The sequence below is a fragment of the Myotis myotis genome, unplaced genomic scaffold (genome assembly GCF_014108235.1).
Source record: "Myotis myotis isolate mMyoMyo1 unplaced genomic scaffold, mMyoMyo1.p scaffold_m19_p_16, whole genome shotgun sequence".
NCBI lineage: Eukaryota > Metazoa > Chordata > Mammalia > Chiroptera > Vespertilionidae > Myotis > Myotis myotis.
In genome coordinates this window covers 13,672,526-13,694,754 of record NW_023416320.1, presented here as the reverse complement: position 1 = coordinate 13,694,754, position 22,229 = coordinate 13,672,526, and the positions used below count along the sequence as shown (strand labels likewise).

The following is a 22,229-nucleotide window of genomic DNA, read 5'->3' as shown; positions in this document are numbered from 1 at the left end:
GATGAGGACAGTGTCGGGGGTAAGGGCATGGGGTGGGGTGGGAATTGGGTGGAGGGGAGCTATGGGGGGGAAAAAGAGGAACATCTGTAATAATCTGAACAATAAAGATTTATTTTAAAAAAATAAAATAAAATCTACTAGTTTTTCTAGAAGACACAAATTCATCTGTTCACTTGAGATCACAAACCAAATTTAGCATCTGTTCAAAACTGAACTCTTGATTAAACCAGAAACCTGGTATCTCTCTTCCCCACTCTAAAACACTCTCCATCACCACTTCCCCCACCCCACATCAATACACTCAATCCTCTCAAGGGCATGGCTCAGTGACTGAGTGTCAACCTGTGAACCAGGAGGTAATGGTTCAATTCCCAGTCATGGAACATGCCCAGGTTGTGGGCTCAGTCCCCAGGGAAGAGGCATGCAAGAGGCAGCCAATTAATAATTCTCTCTCATCATTGATGTTTCTAGCTCTTTCTCTCTTTCCCTTCCTCTCTGAAATCAATAAAAATACATACATTTTTTAAAAATACACTCAATCATGTACCCTTAAATTGCCATTACATGAAGAATAAAACCAAACTCTTTGCCACATCATATAAGTAAGTCCCTGCCTAATTTGGCTGGCTCCTGCCTACTAGGGTCCATCCTCAATTTATCTACTTTCCTTATTCAACACACAGAGATAAGGAAAATAACCACTGGTCACAGAATTATTCAATCCTAATTCATCATACACACATGTGCATGCACAAAGTCCCTTTCAGTCCTTGGGCGATACCCCCCATGAAAGTTCCCCACCACATACTTTCTTATCTCCTGTCCTCACTCTTCTTCTCTTCTTCCAGAGAAGTGGTTAAAATCAAAGTTAAGGACATCTTCCCTAGGCAAAGAATAGGTAACAAGTGAGTTAATATTCAATACAAAATTAAAGGTGGAACCTGCACTGTTTGACAGGGAATACATTAACAAAGAATGGATACTACAGATTCAAGACATGCCCCCTTTCTCCTATGTGCCTATGTGGTGAAGAATAAACCATCTCTCATGTTCTCGTTCTCTCTCTCCTCTCTCTCTCTCTCTCTCTCTCTCTCTCTCTCTCTCTCTCTCTCTCTCTCTCTCTCTCTCTCTTCTCACATCCTCATTTCTGGCTACAACCAAGTGATTAATTCAAGTTTATCCTTAGGGTCAGCTTTTACACTATTTTTTGAGGGTTTTTTTTTTTTAATTTGTTGGGGTGACACTAGTTAACAAAATTATACAGGTTTCAGGTGCACAATTCCACAACACATCATCTGTACACTGTATTGTGTGTTCACCACCCAAGCCAAGTCTCCTTCCATTACCATTTACCCCCTTATACCCTTCTCCACCTCCCCCCAATCCCCAATCCCCACACTGCTGTCCATGTCCATGAGTTTTTTCTGGTTTTCTTTTCTTTTTTTCTCAATCTCTCCACACACATACACACCCAGTCCCTCAACCCCACGCCCAGCTGTCATCCTGCTCTCTGTCTATGGGTCTGTCTCTAGTTTGCTTGATAGAGTATTTCTAATACTATACTAAAATTCCCTGACATTGTACCCCTTCGTATCTCCCATCAGTACCTTGAAATGCTTTAAACAATGTCTTTAACTCCTTCATTAATTCATTGCTGAGCACCTACTATGAATCAGGCACTGTGCTAACCTTAAAAAGGAATGGAGAGATACATCATCACACACAATTCCTGTCCCCAGTCTCCGCATAAACATAACTTATTAATAACTAGTTTAACCTGTAAATAAATATCTGCTCAAAAGTTATAACTTTATTTGATTAGCCACTTGGAAAATTTAAAATTATTTTTTTATTATTTGCCATTTGAGAAATAATGATTATTCTTTCTCTAATGTGCTACAAATTGAGGAAAGAAGATTAAACAGTAGTAGAGTAGTAGATGCCCAAAGAAGTTATACATAAGTGGGGAAATGTATCAAGTGGCAAACTAGGATGAACGCAAGATAGATTCCACCAAGTTTACTACTGTTTTACTGGGGCCCCACCCTCTTCAGCATTAGACCTGGCATATAATAGAGACTGCGCTGTCATTAGAAACATCATCTTTGGGCCACAAGAAGCACAACCCTGTTTTCAAAAGATTAGTAAATTTTTTTTTCCTATTTTATTGAGACTATTATAAAGGAGCTATATCTTAAGAGGGTCTGTCAATGAAGTGATCACTCTTCTCCATTCAAACCCCAGGAAAATATTGGTGAAATTTAATTATAATATCAACCTAGTGTTCCTTAACCTTTCTTTTAAGGAGATAGAGTAAAACTCTTGCCCATATTTTAATATTATTCAAGTGAAGTTATACGCTGAATAAATTCCATAAAGACAAACCACAAGCAACTAAACCAAAACTTGTGGGAAAACCTTTGCAACAGAGTGGAGAAAAAATATTATTAACAAATAATATTAGAGATTTTTTTCTTTAGGATAAAACTGTACATTTAATAAAATACTGTGATAAGCTACTGCAGAATGGAACGGAAGCTCCAAGGGAGTAGATGGAAAGAAAAAAACATAGCTAACATGATATGCATAAAAATTAATAAAATTGGAGACTGGAGAAGAAATAAAGAAAAGAGAGCACAAAAAGAAGGTAGGGCTAATAATATGCCCATAAATTCTAAGCCACGTGGGTAAAAATGCTCTGAGAATTTTTAGAATGGAAAAGTATAATTATATTTGAATTATCTACTTCATTATCATTATCCCTAAATCTCCAGAGAAATGGTATTAACACAGCTGCCTACTATAAGTGAAATTTTAGAATTCAGAAAATAGGGCTGTGTCCCACATGTGGCTTGACACCAGGACAGAAATAAAAGCAAAATATAGAAAAAAATAAATAGTGGAATGTTTAAATTGATTTTTGTTCAAGTGTTAAAAATAAGAATAGAGGAGAACCCATTTAATTGAATATGCATGGCATGTGACAGGTGATGAGGTAGATGACTGAAAATATATATTCATGGAAAAAAATGTATGATATCCTTTTAAGTAAAAAGCATTTATAATAAAGTACTAAGCAGAATATAAAATTATATACAGGGTAGGCAAAAGTAGATTTACAGTTGTTTTTATGGAAAATACAATAATCTATATATATAAAAGCCCAGCAACCGGACCAGCAGAATGACCAAAGAGACCAGAATGACCAATGGCTATGATGAGCACTGTGGCAACCAACCAGCCTGATCTGGGCCCCTATTGCCCCCCCTCACCAGCCTTGCCCCTGATTGGCCCCCAACACCCTGATCTGGGGTGAGGCCAGCTAGCCTACAGCCCACAGCCCCTCCCCTTGGCCGGCCCCACCCCTGATTCCCCCACACACACCCCGATAGGGCATAGGGCAGGCCAGCTAACCGCCTGTGGCTGCTCCCCCCCACCAGCCCAGTCCATGGGCCCCCATCAGGGTGGGCTGGCCAGACTCCACCTGTGCAGGAATTTGTTCACGGGGCCTCTAGTCCTATATAATAAAAGGCTAATATGCAAATCGACCAAATGGCGGAACAACCGGTCGCTATGATGTGCACTGACCAGGGGGCAGACACTCAATGCAGGAGCTGCTCCCTGGTTGTCAGTGCGCTCCCACAGGGGGAGCACAGCTCAGCCAGGAGCTGGGCTCACAGCTGGCAAGCACAGTGACAGTGACTCTAAAGATGGCCAACTGCCAGCTTGGGCCCACTCTAAGGATGGCCAACTGCTGGCTTAGGCCCACTTCCCATCAGTCAGACATCCCCTGAGGGCTCCTGGACAGCAAGAGGACGTAGGCCAGCCTGAGGGACACCACCCCCCCAAGTGCACATATTTCATGCACTAGGCCTCTAGTTAATAAATAATGATACAAGACTAAACTCAGTGGAAAAAGGAAGATAGCGGCATAGGTAAATGCCTGTACTCACTGCCTCCTACAGCCACATCAAAATTACAACTAAAATACAGAACAACCATCATCCAGAACCACTGGAAAACTGGCTGAATGGTAGTCCTACAAGTAGAGAAGTAAAGAAGAAAGCACACTGAGATGGGTAGGAGGTGCAGAGGTGCAGAACAGGCTGGTCTGGCCCCCATATGGGCCGCTTTTTTAATTGGGAGAAAGACTGTCTCTGCAGAGGCCATCCAAGGAGTAAGAGAAGCCATCCCCACACCAGACCCCCAGCCAGCGTCCCAGAGCTGGAAAAAGAAGTCCTTACATGCAGTAAGAACTACAGGCTGAAAAAACAGTGCAGATTGGGGCTCAGTGACATAGAGACTGTGGGAGACCCAGCTGCTCCTCTTAAAAGGCTGGCAACACGAACTGAACTTACAAGTCCCGCTTCCTCTAAGCTCCAGCACCAGGGTGAGGCTCTGGGGGACACTGACACATACGAGGAGAAACTGGGCTGTCTGGCATCTAGGCATGAACTCGGGGGCGGCTTTCTCCTAAAAAAGGTGTTCTCAGGGATCATTATTCCTATGCCGGGACCTCCCCTCCAGTCATGGGGCTGACTGGCAGCCATTTCTGCTTGCTCTGTCCTGGTGATTCCCTGAGACCCTGCCTCATCCAATGTATAACCCCACCCAAGCTGTGCACAGCAGCTTTTGCATATGAATGGCCTTTCCCTGCTCAGGCTAAAATCTCTCCACAAGCTACAGCTGGGTCAGGGAGCCCCAAACTTATCAAAAAAAGGCCCAAGACCGGGCACCAGCACCAGCCTGCCTTGCTTCATAGCTGGGCCTCATTTGGGCACTTCCAAACCCGATACAAAGAGGAGGAATCTGCAGATCTCTCTGGAGTCCTGCTGGCTGTCCCCAGGCAGTGACTGACTTTGCACCTCCCTGAAGACCCATGAGCCAGTGTACCCAATGGTCAGTGTCAGACCATACCAGATTACCACTCTACACATCCATAAGCAACACACTCAAGGGGAAGACTCAGTGAACACCAAAGCCCCACTGAAGCAAGTCCTACTCCATAGGGGTGTCTCCTGCACAGCAGTTCTCCCACTGTAGTCACAGCTGGTCCTCACAGCCAATTGGCCTAGTGCAGGGGTGGGCAAACTTTTGGACTCAAGGGCCACAATGGGTTCTTAAACTGGACCGGAGGGCCGGAACAAAAGCATGGATGGAGTGTTTGTGTGAACTAATATAAATTCAAAGTAAATATCATTACATAAAAGGGTATGGTCTTTTTTTTCAATAGTTTTATTCATTTCAAACAGGCTGGATCCGGCCCGCGGGCCGTAGTTTGCCCACAGCTGGCCTAGTCACACCAACAGCAATCAAGTCTCAACTTCAAGACTGTGCTTACAGCCCACAAAGCGGTGAACCTAGAGCTCCCAGCTCAGGTGACTGGGGAGGCTGAGCCACTGGGCCCTAGAGAACACCTACTACACAAGGCCACTCTACCAACTCAAGGAGACGTACAAGCTCTACCCAATACATAGAAACAAACACAAGGAAACAGCCAAAATGCGAAGACAAGGAAACATGTCACAAATGAAAGAAATGGAAGAAAAACTACTGGATAAAGAATTCAAAACTTACCCAAGAATCTTCTAGTAACCACCAAAAAAATGGGAAAGGACCAGTCAGAAATTAAGCATACACTGACTGAAATAAAGAATAATGGTATATAGGGATTCAACAGTAGAGTATTAGATTCTGAGAATCAAATTAATGATTTAAAATATGAGGAAGCAAAAAACACTCAACCAGAAAAGCAAAGAGAAAAAGAATCCAAAAAATAAAGGTAGTGTAAGGAGCCTCTGGGACAACTTCAAACATACCAACATCTGAATTATAGGGGTGCCAGAAGAAGAGAGAGAGCAAGATATTGAAACCTATTTGATGAAATAATGACAGAAAACTTCCCCTACTCGTGAAAGAAATAGACTTACAAGTCCAGAAAGCACAGAGAACCAAGATGGTGGCATAGGTTAACGCCGGAGTTTGCTGCTTTGAACAACTACTTCAAAAGTGAAACCAAAAAACGGAAGAGACATCACCCAGAACCACAGGAACGCTGGCTGAGTGGAAGTCCTACAACTAGGAGGAAAGAGAAACGCATACGGACACTCAGAGGAGGCGCAGTGCTGAAGTCAAGTTCTGAGGTGCGGAGTGCGTGGAGCGGGCTGGCAGCGGAGGGCGCAGTTGGCGTTTTCAATCGGGAGGGAGTCGCAGACTCTGAGCTCCAGATCCGGGCGAGTCTTTAGGGACCCAGACTCAAACGGGAGAAGCAGGACTGTCTGGCTTCGGTCAGAGCGAGTGCAGCTTTCTCTCTTAGCTTTGCAGCGGGTGCTGGGACTCAGAGAGGCAGAGCCCCTGGGGACAGGACTGAGAGCCGCCATAACTGCTCTCTCCGGCCCACCCTGTTGATCCTGTGCGACCCGCCCCGCCCAAGCTCTGCACAGAGGCATTTGCCGGATAGCCTCAGGCAAAGGCTAGATTAGCACCTCCTTAGAGGACAGAAGTTCTCTCACTCCAGACACAGCTGATTCTCATAGCCACTTGGCCTGGAGGTCAAACCCTCCCTGGTATTAGCTACAACAATCAAGGTTTAACTATAAGACTTCGAACAAAGACCACTAGGGGGTGCACCAAGGAAGCATAACAAAATTCGGAGACAAAGAAACAGGACAAAATTGTCAATGGAAGATATAGAGTTCAGAACCACACTTTTAAGGTCTCTCAAGAACTGTTTAGAAGCCGCCGATAAACTTAATGAGATCTACAAGAAAACTAATGAGACCCTCGATGTTATATTGGGGAACCAACTAGAAATTAAGCATACACGGACTGAAATAACGAATATTATACAGACTCCCGACAGTAGACCAGAGGAGCACAAGAATCAAGTCAATGATTTGAAATGCGAGGAAGCTAAAAACACCCAACCGGAAAACCAAAATGAAAAAAGAATCCAAAAATGCGAGGATAGTGTAAGGAGCCTCTGGGACAGCTTCAAGCGTACCAACATCAGAATTATAGGGGTGCCAGAAGATGAGAGAGAGCAAGATATTGAAAACCTATTTGAAGAAATAATGACAGAAAACTTCCCCCACCTGGTGAAAGAAATGGACTTACAGGTCCAAGAAGCGCGGAGAACCCCAAACAAAAGGAATCCAAAGAGGACCACACCAAGACACATCATCATTAAAATGCCAAGAGCAAAAGATAAAGAGAGAATCTTAAAAACAGCAAGAGAAAGAAACTCAGTTACCTACAAGGGAATACCCATACGACTGTCAGCTGATTTCTCAACAGAAACTTTGCAGGCCAGAAGGGAGTGGCAAGAAATATTCAAAGTGATGAATACCAAGAACCTACAACCAAGATTACTTTATCCAGCAAAGCTATCATTCAGAATTGAAGGTCAGATAAAGAGCTTCACAGATAAGGAAAAGCTAAAGGAGTTCATCACCACCAAACCAGGATTATATGAAATGCTGAAAGGTATCCTTTAAGAAGAGGAAGAGGAAGAAAAAGGTAAAGATACAAATTATGAACAACAAATATGCATCTATCAACAAGTGAATCTAAGAATCAAGTGAATAAATAATCTGATGAACAGAATGAACTGTTGATTATAATAGAATCAGGGACATAGAAAGGGAATGGACTGACTATTCCTGGGGGGGAAAGGGGTGTGGGAGATGCGGGAAGAGACTGGACAAAAATCGTGCACCTATGGATGAGGACAGTGGGTGGGGAGTGAGGGCGGAGGGTGGGGCGGGAACTGGGAGGAGGGGAGTTATGGGGGGGAAAAAAAGAGGAACAAATGTAATAATCTGAACAATAAAGATTTAATTAAAAAAAGAAAAAATATATAAATAAACGTCAGCTGTAAAACTGAAAAAAAAAATAAATAAAGTATGGAGGGAAAATAAAAAAAAAAAAAAAAAGAAAAGAAATAGACTTACAAGTCCAGAAAGCACAGAGTCCCAAGCAAGAGGAGCCCAAAGAGGACCACACCAAGACACATCATAATTAAAATGCCAAGGACTACAGACAGAGAGAGAATCTTAAAAGCAGCAAGAGAAAAGCAGTTAGTTAACTACAAGGGAATGTCCATATGACTGTCAGCTGATTTCTTAACAGAAACTATGCAGGCCAGAAGGGAGTGGCAAGAAATACTATAAGTGATGAATAGAAGGAACTACAACCAAGATTACTTCATCCAGCAAAGCTATCATTTAGAATTGCAGGTCAGATAAAGACCTTCACAGACAAGAAAAAGCTGAAGGAGGCCATCACCACCAAACCAGTATTATATGAAAAGTTGAAGGGTATTCTTTAAGAAGAGGAGGAAGAAAAAGATCAAAAATATGAACAACAAAATGGCAACAAATACATACCTAGCAACAATTGAATCTAAAAATCAAAACAAATGAATAAGAAATCTAATGAACAGAATAAACTGGTGAATAAAATATAACCAGAGACATGGAAATGGAACAGACTGACAATTCTCAGAGGGAAGGGGAGAGGGGGGGAGGGGGCAGGAAGAAATTAAACAAAGATCTTATATGCATATATGCATTATCTATGGACACAGACAATAGTGTGGTGAAGGCCTGGGGCAAGGTGGGAACTACGTAGAGGAGGGCAATGTGGGGACAAAGAGGGACATCTGTGATCATCTCAACAATAAAAATTTAAAAAACAACAAAAAACAGGAAGGGGGTGAAGAGGGGGAAGATCCAACTACTTATAAAGCTACCTTAATTGATTAGATTTTGACTACAGAAATACCCCTATATTCTAACAAGACAAAAAACAAGATTAATAAAAGGAAAAATTTTACTAGAACTACTATCTTACATTGTTACAAAAGCCAGCCCAACTCTAAATAATAATCTTTCTGACTCTAGTAACTTTAGACACAGGTAAAAGACAAGTAGCAAAGCCATAAAAACAAGAATTGAGATTAGAGTGCTGCGTGTAGGCCTGGAGTCAGGAGTTCTAAACTGAGGATTAAGCATTGCTTGTAACAGTCTAGTAAAAGTTCCAGGAAAGAGAACCAGAATAGAAACTGACTCTAAAGTGGAAGGCTATACCAGAGATTATTCATGAATCACAGAAATGAATGGAAATTGTGAGTAAAAGCCAGGATAAAACCAAGAAATGTGAACTGGAAAGGGTGGGAAATAGACAGTGTTTGAAAACACTGGAAATAGTGAAGCATATGGTAAATTGTGAGACAGTAAATTGTGAGCTATGGCATGGTTATATAAATTCTCGCTGCAAAATCTGGTGGCAGATTGGAAGCATGTGTTCCAAAACAATTCCAAAAGATTCCTATTGAAGCTGAAGAAAACGAATAATGAGAGTTTTGTATCCTTATCATTATCTGAGTCTCTTCAAAAGGTGTTTTTAGCATAAGTTTTTATATTAAGTCACTGAATTGTTTATTCCATACATATCCCTCTTCCCTACTTCAATGCTAGAGAAATAGTAAAAATGTTATTATAGCTCAAAGAAAAGATTTATGAAAGAGGTGGAAGATGAAGCTGGAAAAGACAGGTTGGGAAAGGACTGTGAAGGACCTTGTAAGCAAAAATAAGTAGTTTGAACTTTACCAAGCAATAGGAAGTCTAAAGAGGCCTTTAAACTAGGGGATGGTTTAAATTTGATTTTAAGATGGTACAAGCAATACAAGGAAAGCCCAGTATAGAGACAGAAGACCACAGAGTGGCAACACCAGTGGAAACACACTGGTGACAATTCTTACACTAGTTAGACTTTTTGACACTAACTCAATGAATTTATTGACATAATAGACCCTATCACAGCAGTTCTCAACCTGTGGATCGCGACCCCTTTGGGGGCCAAACGACCCTTTCACAGGGGTCGCCTAAGACCATCGAAAACACATATATAATTACATATTGTTTTAGTGATTAATCACTGTGCTTTAGTTATGTTCAATTTGTAACAATGAAATTGGGGGTCACCACAACACGAGGAACTGTATTAAAGGGTCGCGGCATTAGGAAGGTTGAGAACCACTGCCCTATCATACTCTTATTTCTAAACTCTTCACTCAAATCAAATATGCCAATGAGATAAATTCAAATTTTTTAACATGACATACAAAGATAGGTGATTATAAATATTTAACAAAATCGTTGTGAAATTAATATGCCAATCATTATTTAACTTAACATTAAATATAAATTTCTTTATTTCCAAATAAACTATAGATAAATGATGGAACTGGGACCCTAACCCAGATCTCTAAATCTTGGTTTTTATCACCATCCAAGACTGAACATGAATGAAACAACATTTTTCTGCATAAAGAGACATTCCCTATATTTCATGTAGCATGTAAATATAAGTTAATGCAAAATTATAAAACTAAAGCCTATTTGTATCTAACCCTCAAAAACATTTTCCCTGCTGCTTAAAATTGTTTTCAACTTCATTGTTTTACACACATGAATACCTTCATTGTGTGACCCGAAGTCAAAAGTATCAATTTTTATGTTGATGCTACTTTTCACTAAAATTCATAAAAACTGCAAAGCAAATAAAACAAAATTTTAAAGGGAGAATTTTAAATAACTATTCCAGAGATTGCCAAATTTTCTAATGCCAATCCTGTCAATCTTATAATTTTTTTTAACGTATCTCTGACTCTCCCTCCAAAAATGGTAGAATTGCACTTCTCTACCCTGAGGTAGGCATAATCATGTTAGTTAATTTGGCCACTGAAATGTGAGCGGAAGTTGTATACATATTCTGAGAGGAAATTTTAAGAGACAGCTTGCTATTTACCACAGTCCCTCTTTGCATCTGCTCTCAATGCCCCAGATAGCTTCTCCATCAGCCTGTGATCCAGACTAAGGACAACGTGGAGTAGAGATCCCAAGTGAGCCAGAGAAAATAGAATAAACCTATGTTGTTTCATGCTACTGATATTTGGGGACGGCACAGCCTACTGTAAATGTATAAATGTATTGCCTCTCAGCGCCAAACCCACCCTTCTTTGTCCTGCTTTGTGACATTGGATCTGGACTATTTCCTCTTTACCAGTTGGCACCATGTTACGCTTTGTCAGTAGAGGGAGCCAGAGGGACATTAACTGAATAAGGGGCTACTTGCTCTGTTTCTGGGTGCTTTGTAGCTTTTCTGGGATGCTTGGCTGCCAGGAGTGTACAGGACACCTGGTGGCACTCACCCTCCCAGCAGGGTTCACCGGCACCCTATGGGGGCATTTTTCCAACAGCTTCAGCAGCACTCCAGCAGGCAGAATCCCAAGTCTCGCTGACACCCCGGTGGGTGGCTCCCCAGTGAACTTCCTGAGCACTCCAGCCGGCTTCTCAGAAGCCCCACTGACACCCACCGCCACACCCCCCAGAGGATGTCCTGCTGGTTTGCCCCAGACTGTGACAGCAATGAGCCACAGCCACACCCCCCCACAGGGGCTGAGTCTCAGCCTTAGCCATGGAGGCAGGGGGCTCTCTCCCAAGTTTGTTCCTTGCTTGTGTATTGAACCTCGGCCCTAAAAGAGGTGGCTGCTTAGTGCTATCGGTTAATCCTTTATATTAAAATGTTTCTGTTCAAATTACTATTTTAGTTTGTCTCCTGACTGGATATCTAGTGGATCCTATCACATAACACTACAACTACATAGTGCCTGGGACTCTTTTTCTACTTTACTTCACAGCTACTTTTAATGTTTTATATACCTAAGACAATTTGTATTTTAAATACTGACATAAAGTTTAAGTCATAATACATACTGTACCTTTTCACTAAGTCAGACCTCTAGGCTAATAACTATAAGAAAGAAAAACAGGCACCCTTATTGTAGAGGAAGAAATGGCTCTTCAACCGAACATTCCAAGAGAAACCATATTCTTGTCAAAAGGTTAAATCCAAATCTTTATTTACTCGTACTGCAATATAAAGTACATGCTGAGTCTTTTTTAAATGATAATGGAAATACTGCATTTGGAAAGATTTCAAGAATTCTTCATACATTAGTCTTGTGACAATATTATTTATTCCTCCCTCTATACAAATAAATACAATTATTAACGAAAATGACTAGTTGGGAAAAGCACTGATGTGCAGAGCCCAGAACAATTCACACTGCTGGTCCCCAGACCCCCAACCCTACCTCCCCCACCCACCCCCCGGTTATAACATTTTAATTCAGGAATAAACTGTTGAATAAATAAAAAGTGAAGAGCGGATTGGCAGCAATTTGAGGGCAATAAAGTATTATGAACCCATGGAAAAGTGCATTGCAAAATACTATTTCAGAGATGTCACTCTGGAATTTGTATCTCTGAAAGCAAAATACATTTTTAAAAAATAAGAGGACAATCTCCAGTTCATTTTTTTAAATATACTTTTATTGACTTCAGAGAGGAAGGGAGAGGGAGAGAGAGAGAGAGAGACAGAAACATCAATGATGAGAATCATTGAATGGCTGCCTCCTGTATGCCCCCTACTGGGGATTGAGCCCGCAACTTGGGCATGTGCCCAGACCAGGAATTAAACTGTGACTTCCTGGTTCATAGGTCGATGCTCAACCACTGAGACACTGCGGCCAGGGCAACAATCTCTACTTTATAAAAAACATATACCCAAGTGGCACTCACTTGAGAAATGTACAGAGGATAATGGCTCCCTCAAAGATGTTCACATTCTAATTCCAGGAACGTGTACATCTGTGTTCTTCCACAGCGAAAAAGGATTCCACAGAAGTGATTAAGCGGGGAAGAGTATTCTGGAATATCTAGTGGGCCCAATCTATCATATGAATCCTTAAAAGAGAAAAAAACGTTCCCAGCTGTGGGCAGAGAGATGCCCACAGAAGTAGGGTCGGAGAGATGGCATCAGGAGGACTCAACACCTCACTGATACAGGAGGCCACGCGCAAGCACTAGGGAGAGGCAGGCCGCTAGGAGGTTAGAACAGCATTCAAGGAAATGGGGAATCTCAATCACATAACCTCAGAGAAGTGAATTCTTTCAACAACCTAAATGATCAAGGAGACATCCTCCCGCTCTAGCTTCCAGAGAGAAACACAGCCAATTCCTTTGATTTTAGTGCAGTAAGACCCTTGTCAGATTCTGACCTACAGAGCTGTAAGATAATAAATTCATGTTGTTTTAAGGCACTAAGTTTGTTAGTAGTAGAAAACTAATACAAGAAATACTATTGGAAGATCTGGGTCTTTATTAAAGAAAGTAACAATGTCCTTTCAACGGGCATTGAAAAATTGGGGGTTCATAAAAGTATTTATTGATGATAACCTAGATTGATATTCTCTAGTTTAAACAGCCATCAATGGTATTTATTATGAACTAGGAATCCTAATGGGTTTACAAATGCAAACTCAATTAATCCTCATAACAGCTTCTGAAGTAGGTGTTATTATCCCCATTTTACAGACACACTGACGTACACAGCTACCAAGTAACAGCTGGGATTCAAACCCACATTTGTCTGACTCAAGTCCAAGCCCTTAAGCACTAGACTCTTAACTGTTTTCCAGAAGACTTAACAGCAATGTGACAGGGAAATAAATGGGTTTTGGAGTTAGAAAGATCTAGGTACTGATCTGTGTTCTGGTACTTAGAAGCTTTGTGGCCTAGATCTTAGCACTTAGTCAACACTGAACAAATGCTAGTTCCTTCCTTCAATTCCAGACATATATTCAAATTCGAAGAAAAGCCTGTGTGGACAAGTCTTAAGATAAAAACTGAATACTACCCTCAAAGAATTTCCACTTCTTTCTTCCAGTTCCACAATATGCCTTCTCAGAGCTCAGCTAAGACAACTATGGTACCACAACAAGACAGTCTCTGGAGGTATCATGGCTCTCATTATTATATCAAAAATAGAACGGGATTCACTGTAAGAGCATTACTGGAAAGTGAGGGGGAAATATTGTAAGAAACTAAACATGAGATACAGGTAGAGCAAAGAATCTCTGCTTAAGGCCATCTTAGCCACAGGTTACCTCAGATGAAACAGTTGATGACATGCACCTTCTGGTTCACTTCTTTGGCTTAACTTCGTTACCGTGTTAACTTGTTTTTGTTAACATACTAGAAGAGTGGCACTGCCCATTATGCTAATATTCTTTATGCTAATATTCTTTTTTAATATATTTTTATTGATTTCAGAGAGGAAGGGAGGGGGAGAGACAGAAACATCAATGATGAGAGAGAATCATTGGTTGGCTGCCTCCTGCACGCCCCATACCGGGGATTGAGCCCGCAATCCGGGCATGTGCCCTTGACCGGAACTGAACCTGGGACCCTTCATTCCGAAGGCTGACGCTCAATCCACTGAGCCAAACCGGCTAGGGCTATGCTAATATTCTTTATATCCTTTATTAGCCACTTATCAACTGAACCTGGTCAAAGATGCTTTCTCCTCAAAGGTGCATACCCTTCTGTACTAGCTGATCATTTAAATGTCTGTGCTCAAGTCCCCTTGATTTTAAAATTCTGGGGGTGTTTTTTTAAGCACACCTAGGAGATGATCCAATTCCACATATTCTCTCTGAAGATCCACTGAGCTTTCCACCCCTGCAATACCACCTTGCCATTGCTCAAGGAAATTTCTGTTGGTGATGGTTTCTAAAATGTTAACAACTATTTCAAGTAAAAAATATTCCACACCATAGCAAAAAAAGGGTGGACTATCACTAGGAAAAGGTGGCTTAAACTCTCACATCCTTGAACAAATGTTTATTAAATGAAATGTTTTTTAATGGAAAAATCATATTTATTACATATATTTTGTTTCAGTGATTTCATTTGTTGCCCACTGCTTGATATTAAATTAATAGCATACACCATATGTCATAGCCAATAGCTCTCATGTCCAAGAGAAGTAAACAATGAAACTTCTTTACCATTAAATCCCAAAGGAAATCATTTCCTGAGATATTAGCTGCTATCCACTCTGTTAGGCAATGCCAGATTTAATCATTCATTCAAAAAAACATTTATATCCACTTATAATGGACCACCCACGGGGAACACAGTCCTTTAGGATTAAATCCAAATGGAAAGAACAGCATAACAACAGGATGTTAAGCTCTGATCCTTGCCTTCTCTCCAATCTCTTCTCCTGACTCGTTTCTGTTTAAACCTTCTGCTGCAGACTTTCTGAACCACTTCAAGTGCGTTTCTTGACCATGCACTGACTCTCTTTCACAAATGAAAGGTAAAGTTGGGGGGCTGAAGACAGGAGTTTTAATATTAGCCTGATAATACAGAGGAGGAAACATGGGCTCAGAGGATTTAATAACATAAGCTAGTACTTAGTTATCAATTGGTAAAGTTTGAGGTCAAAGTCCATCTGGTCCATCACCTTTGCCTCTGTTACCTCCCTCTTCATCATGCAGTTTAATCAGTTCTTTGTCAATAGGTATTGTCAACAAGAATGTATTAATTGTCCTAGTTACCTTAAAATATAGAACATATGTAAAGAATTTACTAGGTACTTTCTCATAAAATGTCAATTAAAATCTTAGAATGCATTTTGAACCCTTAAAAACTATAGGTTTTCAATTTTTGGCAATGGCCATGGTTATTTATATATATATATATAATCATTTTTATTTAAAAGTCTGCATAATTAAATTACATCATTTATCTGACATGCCACATTCTTAAATCTTCATTTAGCTATAAGAAAATATGGTAGTTCTTTTTAAATATTAGAATGAGGAAGGTCATTCTAAGTCTACCGCCAATCCCAAGCCACAAAACAAAAAGTAATAAATTCAAATACATTTTTAAAAAATCCTGACCAGTAAAACAAGGCACAAACAAGACTGTAAAACAAAAGACATATAAAGAGCTTCTCCAGATCACTAAAAATGAGCAATAGGAAAAGAAACAGAAAAGGCTCTACACAAATGTAAAAGGTCCTCACTGATAAGAAAACTGCAATTAAATCAATAATGGCATATTTTTCACCAAAATATTGGCAAAGATTACCACACACTGAATTAGCAATGATGCTGGAAAGTTTCCCTAGTATATGTCACTTACGTATACTTCCTCTATGAAAGTAAGTTTGGAAATATTTATTAAAATTTAAAATATGCTGAACTTTTGACCAAATAATTCCATTTCTAAAAATTTATCCCCATGATATATTCATACATATGGGAAAATGATATATGAATAAAACATATTTAACATAGTGTTTTTTCTAATGGCAAAATAATTAGAATCAACTTATCCAAAAATATATACTAGTTAAAGAAATTAAAGAACATTTGTAAAATGGGATATTACGCAGCCATTAAAATGAATGAGGCAACTATATATTAATGGGTGTGGAAATTATCTTCTAAAAAGTAAACTTTCAGGACACATTTGTGTTTTTTGTTTACACACATATACCTATACATGCATGTGCACACACAAACACAAAATATTTGATATATACACATATCTACTCTTCTACACAGAATTTTTTGGCAGACTATACAATATCCTGGCAACAGTAGTTGCCTCTGACTAGGGAAATAATTGGAAATTTTGTAAGAAACTTTGTACTATGTCCTGTATATATACAGTATATATATATATATAAACATACATACACACACATATTACCTAATAAAGAAGTTTACAAACTAACTTTGGAAAGCACTTTTAAAATTGAATTACTAAAAAAAATGTAGAACTGCTCATCTGTTTTAAATATAAGCTAAATTATTACCTTGTTCTATCAGGAAAATTTTTACTTGTTATCTTCCTTTATTTGGGAAGGAAATTATCCCCTTGACATTAACAGAAAACCTAAACTGAGATCGAAGAAAAGATAATTTACACATCAAGAAATATAATTTCTAATTTGTTACAAAAACACCTCATCTGAAAGACTGTGATATGCACATAGTAGAAATTCAATAAATATTTACTGAATGAATACCTTTCTATTGATTTCAGTGGGTTTGTGTTCCTCTATTTTTTTTTTCTTATATCACCCCACCCACCCACCCCCCCCAAAAAAATAAAAATAAAAGCCTCACTGGAAAATAGGAAAATAGAAACTTTTAAATTATGTTTTTCTTCAAAATAAATAAATAAATAAATAAATTCTCCATTTTCCCAACAAAGCTGGTAAACTACCTCAATAACTTACCACAAGTCAAATCGACATTACTTATTAGGTAACTACTTTGCACAGGTCTTTAAGGATGCTATAAAACACAAACTCCAATAAGTTTATTCTTGCCCTCAAGAAGTTTAGAGTCATGAAAAACAACTTAAAAGGCTTAAAAACATTAATCAGTAAAAGGACACTGTAGAATTTGATAGAATTATCCAAACTGAAAATATTAATGGAATGCATATGAGAGTAAAAAAAGGAATATTGATCTATTTAGGGATCTATAGATAAATAAAAATGTTTCCAAAATTCTAGTATCCCACTCACATGTAAAATGGTATTATTTGATGGTGATAGAACTTCCTAGGTATGTGGATGTTCAGCTAGGCTTGGAAGACATTGCTAAGAATTAAATATAAATCGTTTTCACTCTTCCGGCGCCCAAGGCAATAGATTACTATAGTGGTCTCACCTCTCCCATTAAAAATATCTCAGGCCTGAACCTCTTAATACACAAATATTTATAAGTAAATTATATGTATCTTAATATTGTCAATCTATATATTAACTATTAGTAAAGCTCAATTTCTTTTTCAAATAAAAATAGAAATGTAAGTTTAAATATTTTTTCCTGTACTCCCATATATCATCTTATAATGCATACCCAACTTTGGATGAATACTTAACATAACACAGAAACTCACAGATCATGCAAAAATATTTTCAAATAGTTCCAATTTTTCACACATCCAACTTTTTCTAACATAGTTGTTAAAAGATAGCAGGTATGACTTTGATTTTCAGTTTATTTCTCTCTGTCCATGACCTTCTTTCAGAATAGATGTTAACATGAAATTAAATGGATATCACTAAAGAGAAACAAAGGATATAGTATAGTCACAGCCAGATATTTGTCCCTTCAAAGTTAATGTGAATAATAGCCATTGAAGAATACTAGTATTTTTTCTTATATACAATATGTGAAATTTAATATCCTATATTGATAATATATTACTTCATAAATTGTCAAACTCTTGAAAATGTTTTGTCTCTTGTTATTATAATTATATATAAAGTTTATTCTTTTTCTCATTTTCCTGGCCTACTGTTATTTTATTACAAAAGACAAAAGCACTTTTAAAAAACATATATAATTACATTTGAAATATATTATGTTTTAATCTCCAAATAAGTTATCGTTAAAGTGAAAAAAAAAAATAATTCTGAAGCCATGTAGGTCACTTTGAGCTATGACCTCTTCCAAGACTAAGTCAGGTAGAAATGCACATATATATTTAAAATAAATATGAATATACGTTTATCAATGTAAATTCATAGACTGAATACATTTAGATAATATATGTTGCTCCCTAAATTGTAAAGATATGAATGCACAATTGTATTATATGTAGGTTTATGTGTACCTACCTAAATAGCCAACACTTTCACAACTTTTTTCTAGTATAATATATTGTTTGAGTAATTCTTAATTCAATATTCAAAAGTTCATTTAAAGTTCTATATATACATTAGAACAATAAATAAATTTGAAATTATAGTGAGTTTCCCAATAAGTGCTATTATTTAGCATTCTATAATGACATAAAAAATACATTCTACATTTAAATATGTGGGTCGAATAAATAAAACTATTTTATTTGAGCATCATTTTGGGAATGCTAATTTTATAGCAATAAAATAAAAATATATATTAATATATCTAAATGCCCAGCTCTAAGTCATCCAAAGCTTGGAATTGTCAGTATATGTAGCAGAGTGAAGTCAGGGACATGCTCAAAAAAAGCTTTTACAAATAATGCTTTATTCTTCTATCAGTTGAAATAAGCTACTTAAATCTCTCAATCTTTTTCATCTCCAAGCCTACTAATAAATCACAGTCCCAAAAAGTAGTTCAACCCAGGAATAATCTTTGAAGAAGCAATTCTTCTTTATTTCAGTTAATATGTGAGAAATACATTTGCTCTTAGTCCTTAAGTGATACTTAGGATTTTTCTCAAACGTGTACAAATATTTGATGCATTTATCATAAATTATTTAAAGTAATATTTTTCATTAAATACTGTAATTATAACAGCAGAAAATTATTTCTTTGTAAGTGTATTAAAGACTACTGAAGGCCTGGCAGTGTGGCTCAGTGGTTGAGCGATAACCTATGAACCAGGAGGTGACGGATGGATTCCGGTCAGAGCACATGGCTGGGTCGCGGGCTCCACCCCCGGGGTGGGGGGTGCAGGAGGCAGCCCGTCAATGATTCTCTCTCATCATTTGTGTTTCTCTCTCTCTCTCCCTCTCCATTCCTTTCTGAAATCAGTAAGAAATGTATTTTTTTTAAATAAAATCATAGGGAAGAGAAAATACATGTTTTTAAAAGACTACTGAAGTCAACAACCTGTTTTTTAAAATTTACATGATTAGAGGTTAGTGCTTTCGTTCCTACATAGAGGAATTCTACACTTTCCACGGTGTGTTCCTGTGGAGAATATGGGAAAGTAGATGTGATAGCACACAGAAGAACGGCCCCACTTCGGCATAGAAACTGTACTAAGTTCATCTGTTTGTGAAAATTCCAGTAAAAAGAAAAAAGTTGAGTTTGGGGAAAAAAAAAAACATAAAAAGGTTACAAATCCTCTGCACCATCTCCTTCTCACAGTTACGGAGAAATCAAATCACCGCAAAGCATTTAAAAGCAAACCTGTAGAAACAGATCGCTTGGCTAGACTAAGAAGCAAGCGGCGCCCGGCTCCGGCTGGACAGCTCCCGGTGCTGAAGTTGCCGCCGCGACCGACGCCTGGCCGCCGCCGCCGTCCCTCTGCCCCCCGCGGCCAGACCCCGGCAGCCGAGGCTGTGAGTGGGAAGCACCCCAAACTGCAGTCGTGGTAGGCACGGGAGTCTCTTTAGATTTCGAGTCTCGTAAGGATTAAGCAGATTTCCTAGTTGCAAACAGGAAGAGCAGCGGAGCGCAGGGTGCTGGAGCCGGCCGCGGGGGAGGGGTTGAAGATGGCGACGGCCGCACACCCACCGAGGCGCCCCGCGCACAGGCCCCTCGCCCGCGCCGCCGCCCTCCCGGCCTCGGCGACCGTGGGCCACTCGGCTCTTCCCCGCGCCGGGGCCGAGCCGCCCTGCGGCAGCGCGGGACGGGCCCCCGGCTCCCGCGTCCTCGCCCGCCTCCCCGGGGCCGGCCCTGGCACCTGTGCACGGCCATATTGGATCCGTCGCCCCGGTCCCGGCTCCGCGCGGGGGCGGCGGCCGGGAAGGCGCGCGGAGCCGGGTTCAGCCCCGACCCGGGCCGGCCCCGGAGCCGAGGCGGCCCGCGGGGAACTCAGGCAGGACCTCGGGAAGATGGCCACGTCCCCCGGCTCGCCGCCCTCGCCTCCGCCGGCCTCGGCGCCCTCCCTCCCTCCCTCGCCGACACACCACCCCGCGCTCACACCCCGCAAGCAGCCCGGCCGGCGGCAGCCTCGTGGCCCGGGCGCCGCCGGCGGGAGGGAGGGCGGCGATCCCGGACGCGCAGGCGGCCGCGGGGCAGCCGCCGTGGGGGCGGAGGGCAGGGAGGGAGGCGGGAAGATGGAGCTGGGTCCTTACTTGAGCACCGACTGCTCCTTCTCCTCTTCTTTCTTCTGCCGGTCCATGACGGCCAGGATGATCTTCCTCTCCTCCTCCGTGAGGTGGCTGAGGTCGGGCATCTCGGGCTGCGGAGGCGGCTGGGAGGCCGCCGGGGTGGCAGCCGGGCGGCCCCGCGGCCCGACCGGAGCCGACATGTTTGGCGGAGCCTGACCGCCCTAGGGACGCGGGGAGGCCACTCCGCTGGCGGCGGCGGCACCCGCGCGGGCGGCTGGGGCAGCCTCCGGCGCCGGGACAAATACATACAAATCAATGGCCTTCAATCCGAGGCGACAGCCCCCCGCCCCCGAGAAAGAAAGAGCGGGGGGAGGGGAGGGGAGGGCGGGCGCAGGGGGAGGGAGGCTGGGGAGCGCGCTCCGGGAAGCGTCTCTCCAGCCTCCGGGGGCGCAGGGCTGGCAAGTGAGCGGCTCGGGTGAGAGGAGCGCGGGAGGCGAGGCCGGGCCGGACGCGGCGTGCGCGGGGCGGCGGGGAGGGCGAGGAGTAAGGCGGCGGGGACTCAGGGTGGGGTGACTGGAGGGAGCGGGCGCGAGGGCGGCGCGCGAGTGTGTCCGGCCGCGGCGGGGGCGGGGGGCGCGCGCCCCTCGGGGGGAGAACGGCAGCCTCGATCCAGCCGCCCGGGGAGTCCCCGCCACTCGCCCCGAGCGCCGGGAGGCAGCGTCCCGAGAGCCGCAGGGGCGCCGAGGCGGGAGCGGAGGATGGAGGGGGCTCGGGGCTGGTTTCCCGGGGCGGGGGTGGGGGGGCGGGGGCGCGGGGCCGGGGACCCTCGGGGCTTAGAGCGGAAAAGCGAAAGCGGAGGAGGGACGACCGGGGCTAGCGCCGGACAGTCCCGGGGCTAGGGCCCCAGCGAACTCGGACGCTTCGCAGGGTCGGGTGCCTCTCCACCCACATCACGCGCGGCCCGAGGTTCCTCCGCTGCCGCCGCCCCCTAAGTCCGTGGAGTCGGCGCCGGGGGCCGCTCGCTCCCTACGCCGCCGCCGTCCGCGCCGCCTCCTCCCTCCGCCTCCCGGCTCCTCCCGCGGGACCCGCGTCACCTCCCGGCAGCCAGGCCCAGGCCCCACGGGCGCCCCGCGGGAGGCGGCCACCCCTCCCGAGTGCGATCTGCGGCTGGGGCCCGGCAGGAAGAGGCGGGGAGGGGAGGGTGGGGCTGAGGGCCCGGGTGTACTGAGAGTGAAGCGGGAGGGGGCGTCCGAGGGCGGGGCTGGGGGGGGGGTGAGCTGGGTGGGGGCGCCCAGTGGGTCAAGTCGGGAGGTAAAGGAGTGGGGACGAGGGGGTGGGGGGTACAGCAGGTCCGGAGATGGGGTGTAATGGGGAAGTAAGGGCGCCCACAGTTTTGGAAAAGCGGGAACAGTGGGGGAGGAGAGCGCCCTGGTGTGGGGCTGGAGGTTGGAGTGTGAGCTGAGCGCGGGGAGGGGCTGCTGGGGTGTCGTGGGGGTCCTGGAGGGAAGGAGGGA

At 42.5% G+C, this 22,229-nt stretch overlaps 1 protein-coding gene across 17 annotated transcripts in view; it reads right to left on the bottom strand.

Annotated features, from left to right (window-relative positions):
* Window positions 1-21,017, bottom strand: part of RIMS2 (regulating synaptic membrane exocytosis 2) — a 342,905-nt gene extending 321,888 nt beyond the window's left edge. For 7 of the 17 annotated variants that reach the window (XM_036338012.1, XM_036338009.1, XM_036338014.1 and 4 more), the window contains exon 1: window positions 20,740-21,015. In XM_036338012.1, coding sequence (XP_036193905.1) covers window positions 20,740-20,915 — 176 coding nt within the window. In that variant the 5' untranslated portion in view covers window positions 20,916-21,015. Of the gene's footprint in view, window positions 1-20,739 lie in introns of all 17 variants that reach the window. The other 10 variants (XM_036338001.1, XM_036338008.1, XM_036338005.1 and 7 more) reach the window with 3 other exon arrangements.
* Window positions 21,018-22,229: the final 1,212 nt, after the last annotated feature.